Source organism: Rhineura floridana, chromosome 11, assembly GCF_030035675.1.
Source record: "Rhineura floridana isolate rRhiFlo1 chromosome 11, rRhiFlo1.hap2, whole genome shotgun sequence".
Taxonomy (NCBI): domain Eukaryota; kingdom Metazoa; phylum Chordata; class Lepidosauria; order Squamata; family Rhineuridae; genus Rhineura; species Rhineura floridana.
Genome location: NC_084490.1, coordinates 60,306,658 through 60,316,468, shown reverse-complemented (window position 1 = coordinate 60,316,468; position 9,811 = coordinate 60,306,658). Strand labels below are relative to the sequence as shown.

At 41.7% G+C, this 9,811-nt stretch overlaps 1 protein-coding gene across 1 annotated transcript in view; it reads right to left on the bottom strand.

Annotated features, from left to right (window-relative positions):
- Nucleotides 1–3,235: 3,235 nt before the first annotated feature.
- LOC133366146 (T-cell surface glycoprotein CD8 alpha chain-like) overlaps nt 3,236–9,811 on the bottom strand; it is a gene marked incomplete at its 5' end in the record, with an annotated part of 30,651 nt that continues 24,075 nt past the window's right edge. Inside the window, 2 exons of the mRNA XM_061588915.1 lie at nt 3,236–4,264; nt 5,901–5,937. Coding sequence (XP_061444899.1) covers nt 4,222–4,264; nt 5,901–5,937 — 80 coding nt within the window. The remainder of the gene's footprint in view (nt 4,265–5,900; nt 5,938–9,811) is intronic.

Here is a 9,811-nt window from a genome sequence, read left to right as displayed (position 1 = left end):
GGGGCCTTCACTTATAATAGTGAATTTGCATGAGTAAAGAAGATACAGGTCAGAACAGCCTTTTTAAGATATTCTTGTTCCAGAAGGGTTGTCTTTCATACACGATAGTTAATTTGCTACCCTTTCTGATAATCTCTATAAACCCTATTTATTTTACTTAATCTACAAGTAAGCTGTGACTGACACTTAGGAATAACTTCCATTCATCAGAAAGCTGTTTGTATAAAAGGCATATCCCTTACTTTTTAGCATTACCAAATGCAATGCAAAGACAATGTTCACACTCTTAACTTTGTTTCAAGAGCTGGAATGGAATCTCTTTATACTAAGAAAAGGAGTAAAAATTAACTGCTTATCCAAAAATCAAGTTGATGTAGGATTCGACATTGAATCCAATAATAAAATTGAGGTTTAATTTGAGAAGCTATTTGAAATCCTGTTTTGTATTCTGACTCAAAGAACTCTGCCATATGTCCATCTGCCAGGGAGCCCCTATGCATCTGCCACAATGCCCCTGTGTTTTGTAGAGGAATCTGAGGTGCATTAAATGGTTTGTGCACTCACTTTGCACTGGATGCTGGCCCACAAGATGTTGCATTGGCGCTAAGACATCTTGTGCAGATGGAGACTTCCAAAAGGTGCCTCACTGAAAAGCTGATGAGGCACTAAACGGAGAGCCTGTCCACCATTACTGGTTTTTAAAAAACTCTTAAGGAAGTTTCCAGGAGACTTCAAGTTTCCTAAGGACACGGTTTAAAAACCCCTGGGTTAAAGATGTCGTTGCGTGGCTACTTTCTTCCACTGTCTTGCATGTCTGTCTTGAAGTTATCTGTGACAAGATCAGCCTTTCCTGCCTAAAAGGTCCAGTATCGCATGTGGCTCTGCAGTCACCAGCCAAGCAGCAAAGCCAGATTAGGGAATTTGTCCTTTTCTCAATTTCTTAGGTTGCCAATTACGGTATACCCTTGTGTCAAATGTCTGATCTGCCCTCTATTATGGTTCATGGTTAAGACAACCTTCCCTAAATGCATAAAGTTCCTAATTAAATCCTGTCAAGCAGAGAAATGCTGGTGACCCTCAGGAGGTGTCAAATCTGTACCTGGCAAACATGACCTGAGCTACAGTGTTTGGCTGAAATGAAAAATGCCATCTGTTATTCAACCACAACCGAGGTAAGAAACCCTTAAAAAGGGGGCTGCAGCCATGCAGTCTGTCCCTCTTGATTTCTCCAACCTGCAACTGTTGCCTGAAGCTGCTATTGTCAGAAGTGACTATTGAGAGTAACTTTGCAATGTTAGTTTGAACAAAGTGTAGGATTAGTTAAACCAGTAGTTTGGTATAGTGTTTTATTTCAGTTTTGAACTGCATTCTTGCTATTTCTCCCATTTCACCTATTCTTTTGAATGCACTGTTTAATTGGATTTCTGGGCTGTCCTGGTTTCTGAAACCATGGGCTGGTTAACCTTCCATGCAGTTTAGGCGCATTTGCTTTGAGATTAGCGGTGGTCTCAACTTGCATTTCTACATAATGACACTAGGGGGCGGCAGAAGATAAGACATCCTGGAGAAGCAGCTCTTTAACCAGTCTTCACCGCCAGTTAGGAGCCAGGAGACCCTGCTAGACTTGCAGGCTGGCCTGTTTTAGCTGTTGGGCTCCTTTTTTTTAGGTTAGTTTCTTTGCAGATGATATCTGTATGACAACCCTCATAAAGGCCCAGGTTATGGTCTTGAGGCAGATGAGGCCACCACCCATGCTGAAGGTAAGCAGGTCTGGGTTGGTCAGTGCCTGGATGGGAGACCACCTGGGAACGACATGTATGCCACTTCGAGTTCTTTGATGAAAGAAAGGTGGGATATAAATGTAAGTAAATAAATAAACCTCAGTCTGAAAGGATAAACTCAGGAACAGGCAAGCCCAACTCTTGCATTGGTGATTGTGTTGATTTTACACACAGACTTGCTCTACATTGTAAATTGATTGTAGATTATTTTAACTGATTTTAATGATGATGATCAACATCATTTTATTACCATCTGAAAGCTTCTGGCAAGAGATCTTGACATACCTGAAGGGTATTATTACTATTTAAACTCTGCACCTGTTCTGGTGGATCTGATAATGTAATCTTTAGATTTTTGAAATCTAAAGATTAGATCTCTGCACTTGTGGAAAGTTTAGCAAGGTCAGTCCAAGACATTTTGTTGCCTGTGGTGAAGGACAAGGTGGCATCCCCCTACTTTCCATGTAGAGAAGCCAGCTGGGCTGGCAGCTGAACCATGTTTTAACACAGGGTGACAGAACAACAGCAACTTCCATTGCATTTGAGGGATACAGGCAGTGTCAGTGGGGCAGTGGAATCCACTCCCGAGTTTTAGTCTGAACTTTCAAACATTTGTCTAAGGTGCCGAAGCGGGTTGATTTCTTTTGGCTGTTGGGTGCTGACGCACCTTGGACAACTTATTGAACAGTCAGGGTAAAACCCAGAACAGATTCCACTGCCCCACTGACTTAGAGCCACCAGCATGCCCTGTAGCACTCATGCATGCACATGCACACGTCTCTCTGCCTTCCAAGACCTGGTCCCTGCCTCCCAGCATCTGAGGTGGCTGCCTCATTCTCTAGGTCTGGAAAAACATCTGATCTTTGGGGTCCAATATATTAAGCCCTTTACCTTTAGTTCCTTTCCTTTTGCTGTTCAGGCTTAAACTTTGCCTGACAGTGACTTTATAGTAAAGGCCTAACTTGCTTTCTCTTCTATCCCCTTGATGTGTTCAGTGATAGTGTCCAAAGAAGCAGCGACATGAGGCAGCTGGGACCCTCTCTCTGTTTTTACATCAAGCTGCACTACTTGAGCTAGAACATCGGGTACATGTGAGCAAGTGGGCCTAAGAAGGGCAGGTCCTCCAAAAAATTAAGGGGGGGGCAAGGCACGTGCAGCCCTTCAGATGTTGCTAGACTCCATCCTCCCTGTCCATTGACCATGCTTCCTGGGGCTGCTGGGAGTTGAAATCCAACAACAGCTGGAGGGCCACAGGTACCCCATCCCAGTTTTAAGGAGCTGTTTAAAGTGGAAACCTTCTTCAGGATGCCCAGTGCTTTCAAATGCCTGATCCCAACAGTGGGAAGTGTTAGCATTGGCAAGCTGCTTCTTTGGCTCCTGAAAGCTCTCTAGTGAGCTGACAGAGATGAGAAGCTCCTCTCCTTTGCAGCCATCTTGTTCCATGACTGCTTTTTTTAAATGGATAGACCAGAACATAAGAAGAGCCTGCTGGATCAGGCCAATGGCCCATCTAGTCCAGCCTCCTGTTTCTCTTAGGGCCAATCAGGTGCCTATGAGGTACACAAGCAGAATAAACATAGTTTATTATTTTTCCCTAAACCTTTGTTTTTAATGAATGATTATAAGTCTGAAACGTTTGCATTAAGCAGGGGCCCCTTGATTTTTTGGCAAAAAGAATTCTTAGGCTTTGAAGCAATATAATGCAATATAAACACCTTAACTATAGAGCCGCTTCTGTGGTTTGATTATAGATGGTACAGTGACAAAAGCTAAAATAAGGACATGTAGTTTAATTTATACTACATACACTCCAACTGCCCTTCTTTCATCTGGAACTATTCGTATTTTCAGGTCCCCAGTGGTGCTAACGCACTGTCCCTGGTTAGCCTTTTGGAGAGATGTTGCTGGGGTGTGTGTGTCCCATTTTAATATTTTCTTACACAGAATTCTTCAGGTTTCAGTCCATACCCCTAGATTGCTAGAAGTTAAATATTTGAGAAGGGGTCAGCTGCAACACGTCTAGCATGATATTATTGGATACAAAACGCAGCATAATGCTCCACTTTGTTCCCCTATAAACTGTCTATCCAGATAGTAAATGTTGCTGAATGTCTTTGGCTTGTCACTTTTCTACCATGCACACAACCAAGTTGATTGTGAGATGAAGATCTACTAGACATCCTTACATTTTGTCCCCCACCCCGCCTCCCCTTAAAGTAAACTGTTATGGGGTCAGTTTCCTAATCCAGAGTAAATTCATCCAACATACAGCAGGTGGAGAAAGGTATTCCCCAAAAGCTGTAAGGCTAAGGCATTCACCCTTGGTAGGAAGCACAGGGCTATTATGAGCACGCAACAGTCTTTGTAATGTTCAAGGGTACGATACAGTGAGAGGGGAAAGCTGAAATCCAGTTGAAATGCTCCGGTGCTGTTACATGGTCTAGTGTGGCAAAGCGAGCGTCCCATTGGTTCCTTTCAGAGGCCTACAGAAAAGAGGGGCAACGTCTTAAGCAAGTATATGGCATAGTCTTGACATGAATAAGTAAATGAGCCTGGTAAAAGGACAGCATTTGTTTCCCACCCATTGGCCCAGTGAGCCTCATTCTGTTTTCAGAGGCATGATTTTTATCTAGCCAACATCAAAATTCAGGGGTCCCAAATCCTATCAAGTATGCAATGATTTATTTTCTTATTCATTCATTTTTTTCAGTCTATGAGTTGTCTAATAAACAATATTCTGCAAAACAGAAAAAAATTATAACAAACAATCGTGGACCGAGCAATAAATACAATGAGATGGGTGTGGGTTGAATGGGGCCACAACTTTATTGGTTATCAGAGTTTGTGGTATAGGGCAAGGATCTGTCTATCAAGCAGCATGCCTGTTCACTGCTAGCCTACCCAGCCTGCCAGCTGGGCATACAGAAAGGAGTTGCCACTCTTAGGTGTGGGCTGCTCCTATGGGCCCTGCCATACCCTGGGTGTGTGGCAGCCAGTTACAGCCCCCCAAGTGAGGTCAGAAGCCTTCAGGCGCCACTCTCTAAGACCCCTCATGGGCATCCCCTCTTAATCTATGGATCATAACCAATGCCCTCCCTTGCCCAAAACTTCTAAGAAATTAAACATCAGTATCAATCTATGCTCATTCCTATGCTCAAAGGCCAGTTGTGGCTGTGAATAAAATTCCTTCCCAGTCCCATTAACCAGTGACCAACATCAGTCCACAGCAAGGACATTTCTAACTAAGGCTCCATCTGCACTCTACATTTAAAACACTATGATACCACTTGAAACAGTCATGGCTTCCCCCCAAGAATATGGGGAAGTGTAGTTTGTTCAGGTTGCTGAGAATTCTTAAGATACCCCTATTCCCTTCTGCGTAGAAGGGGGAATTTCAGCAGCTGACTTCTTTTTCCATCTAGCCACGCTAAAATACGCTAATACACAACATAAGACCAGGATGGCAGGCAGATTGTGGTTTGTGGTAGATCAGGCTTCTAGGATGCCACAGTAAATTTAAATTGTATTAAAGAATAGCTAATGAAAACGGTGTTAACAGTTACCACAAGAACTTCTTTTCCTGTTCTCTTAAATTTGCTGCCACAAAGATTGCTGTTGTAAAAAGTGTACGTGCCTGCCAGGTTTTTAAAAAATATATCAATCCAAAATTAGCCACTGAACAACAAAAAATACACAGGAAAGTAAGGTTTGCCTGACTCTCATTCTAGCCAGTGTGATTTGCAGCACAGTCAAACAAGTATACTCAGGACCGGAGTAAGGCCCCAAAGGACTGACTTCCATCCCTAGCAAGTGTACTTAGGATTGCACTGTTAACTGTGGTTGTGAACACGCTAGTCGCCAGAGCAAGGCATTTCTATTAGCCATACCTGGAGGGGGACTGGGTTGATCTGCCGACCTGCTGAGGAATCTCTTTGAACTTTAAAAAAACAAAAGACTTGAGCTGCTTCCACCAGGTTTTACAGTAACAAGGGGTGGGGTTTGACTAGCATCTTGTGCCTCCACTCCAGAAGAGAGAGGTGGAGATGCACTGGAACCAGGAGAACAATGCCCGTGTTTCCACCCTAAATCTGTTAGGATGCAAGATTGGAGAAGACTCACCTTTTACATTTGCATTTCCTCCTCCTCCTTCTTGGATCTTCCGGTTGTTTTTTGTGGGGGGTGGGGGAAGAAAAAAGCAAATTATTTTATTAGTACATACAATACTGCAGTGTTCTGCTCTTCAGCTTGTCTTTTTGAGCTTTGTAATCATTTTGTATATAGTTTTGTACAAATAGTCTTGTGTACTTTGTACAAATAGTCTTGTATATAGAATTAATTCCGTTTTATCAGCAGTGAATGAGGGAGGCAGAGGAAAGAGTACTTCTCGCTGCTGGGGTGGGGGTAGGAGGGTTGCATTTTGCCTCAATACTCCCAAGCAAAACATAGGGAGAGAAGAAACAGCACTGCAAAATGAATGGAGGGAGGAGCTGAGAGGGTGTACAATTGGGAGAGGGTGGCCAGAGCGCTGCTGCTACTGCCATGTCATTAAAGCTGTTGCCTTTACAAAGTATTTTAAAGGGGGGGAGTTTATAAAATGGGGAAGGGAAGAAGCTCCCTACCAGAATTGTAAGTCCTCTCCCCTTTCCCAAACTGTTTTGGGATTGAAATAAATGCCCCCCAAATGGCCACCCCCCCCATATGCCACCTGCAAATGGCATGGTGGCATCTGTTTTCAGTCCACCTCTGCTTACCTGAACGATTAGAATAAAGCAGGACTAGGGATGGGTGAATCTGCCCATTTCCATTTCTCTTAGTTTCTCATTTGCAGGTGTTTTTTAAAAAAGTCCTTATGAAAATTCTTCAGCATTTCAATGTGAATTTCTCCTAATATACACATGCTTGTATGCCATTTTGCCTAATATATGCACTTTTGCAAATGAATTTTCCCTAATACAGCTAGGGATGGAAATATCTGTCTGTTTCCATTATCTCAGTTTCTCATTTTTCCAGTGTTAAATTCAGTTCTCTGCATTTCTACACCTCCTCCAGGATGCACACCTTAACGTAGTGAGGGGGTTTGAGAGTGTCGAAGAAGCTGACAGCAATGCCGTCAGGGGTCTAGACCAAGAGGCTAGACTCCCAGCAGGTCACCCAAGGCAGAATAGTTAAAGCTGAGACACCAGATTAAGATGCATCCAAACTCAGAGGAAGGCAATGGCAAACCACCTCTGAATACCTCTTACCATGAAAACCCTATGAACAAAGTATCCAAAATACAACATGAGATAGTGCTGGAAGATGAGACCCCCAGGTCAGATGGCACTCATTGAGCTACTGGGGAAGAACAATAGATAAGCACAAGTAGTGCTGTGACTAATGACGCAACTGGGTCAACACTGAAAGGAAGCTTGGGGGCTGATGTGCACAGATGTGAAAGGAGAGTCCGGAGTTGTACAATGTAAACAATAGGAACATGGAATGTGAGAAGCATGAACCAGGGAAAGTTAGAAATCATCAAGCAAGAAATAGAAAGCATTAACATTACAATACTTGGTGTGAGTGAATTAAAATGGATGGGAATGGGACATTTTCAGTTGGGCAATTACAAAATATTTTATGCAGGAAACGAGAAATTAGGAAGAAACGGGGTTGCTTTAATAGTGAGAAGTGATGTAGCAAAAGCAGTTAGGAGCTATAATGCAAGGCCTGAGCAAGTGATATCAATGACATTAAATGGGAAACCTATTAACATAACCATTTCCAAGTCTACGCTCCAACAACAAACACATAAGAAGAGGAATTGGAGAGATTTTACGCAAAAGTACAAGAAGAAACTGATCACACACCAAAACAAGATGTGCTGATAATCATGGGGGACTGGAATGCAAAAGTAGGGAACAGAGAAGAACTAGAAACTGTGGGGAAATGGGGCTTAGGAGATAGAAATGAAGCAGAAGAGAGACTTATTGAATTCTGTGAAGCCAATAATTTGTTTCTCGCAAACACATTTTTTGAGCAACCGAAAAGACGACTGTACACGTGGAAATCAAATGGTCGATAGAGGAATCAAATTGATTATATAATTAGTAGCAGAAGATGGAGAAGTTCCATACTTTCTGTGAAAACAAGACCAGGAGCAGACTGCAGTACAGAACATGAACTGGTAATATTGAAAATCAGAGTAAAGCTAAAGAAGAACAAAGCAATCATGCCAAAATACTATTTAAATAACATCCCAGAAGAATATAAAGATCAAATAAGGAACAGATTTGAGGCTTTAAACTTAGTTGATAGAGAACCAGAAGAACTATGGATAGAAGTCACAGACGTTATCAGGGAACAATGCAAAAAGACAATACCTCTAGTTAAAAAGAAAGAAAGACCTCAATGGATGACTGGTGAAACTGGTTCAAGAGAGAAGGAAAGGAAAAATGAAAAGGAGACAGAAACGTGGTCAGAACCTTAATACAACGACTAGTACGTAGGGACAAAGAGAACTATTACAATAGTTAATGTATAGAAATAGAAGAGGACAACAAAAAGGGTAGAACAAGTGCCCTATTCCAAAAGATTAGAGAAATTAAAGGGAAATTTAAACCTAGAGTAGTGATATTGAATAACCAACAAGGGAACACACTGACTGACTGAGATGAAATAAAAGGAAGATGGAAGCAATACACTGAAGAACTCTATAAAAGAGATGCCAGGATGACAGATTTATTCACGGAGGAACTGTATGATGAAGAACCAGAAATTTTAGAATGTGAGGTGAAAGCTGCTCTTAAAATACTTGGAAGAAACAAATCACCGGAACAGATGGCAAACCAATAGAGTTGCTACAAGTTACTGAGACTGAATCTGTCCAAATTTTGACAAGAATTTGTCAACAAATATGGAAAACTAAACAATGGCCCACAGACTGGAAGCATTCAATATATATTCCAGAGAAAGGGGATCCCAGGGAATGCAGTAATTATTGAACTATTGCCTTAATATCCCATGCAAGTAAAGTAATGCTCAAGATTCAACAACAAAGGCTCTTACCATATATGGAGAGAGAAATGCCAGACGTCCAAGCTGGATTTAGAAAGGGAAGAGGCACCAGAGATCATATTGCAAACATACGTTGGATAATGGAATGGCCCAAGGAATTTCAGAAGAAAATCACCCTGTGTTTTATAGATTACAGCAAAGCCTTTGACTTGTAGATCATGAAAAACTATGGAATGCTTACAAGAAATGGGGGTGACACAGCATATGATTATCCTGATGCGCAACCTATACTCTGCACAAGAGGCTACTGAAAGGACAAAATATGGAAAAAATGATTGGTTCCCAATCGGAAAGGGGTGTATTTTGTCACCCTATTTGTGTAATCTATATGCAGCAGAAGGACCAAGATGAAGGAGGTGTGAAAATTGGGGGGGGGGAAATATCAATAATTTATGATATGCAGACGATACCATACTACTAGCAGAAACCAGCAATGATTTGAAACGAATGCTGTTGAAAGTTAAAGAGGAAAGCACAAAAGCAGGAATACAGCTGAATGTCAAGAAGACTAAAGTAATGACAACAGAAGATTTATGTAACTTTAAAGTTGACAACAAGGACATTGAACTTGTCAAGCGTTATCAACACCTTGGCACAGTCATTAACCAAAATGGAGGGGAGGGCAGATATGAGAGAACTAGAAAAGGTCCTCAAATGCAAAGATGCATCACTGAACACTAAAGTCAGGATTATTCAGTCCATGGTATTCCCAATCGCTATGTATGGATGTGAAAGTTGGACAGTGAAAAGAGCAGATAAAAGAAAAATCAACTCCTTTGAAATGTGGTGTTGGAGAAGAGCTTTGCGCATACCATGGACTGCAAAAAAGACCAATAACTGGGTGTTAGAACAAATTAAGCCAGAACTATCACTAGAAGCTAAAATGATGAAACTGAGGTTATCATACTTTGGACACAATATGAGAAGACATGATTAATTAAAAAAGATAATAATGCTGGGAAAAACAGAAGGGAGTA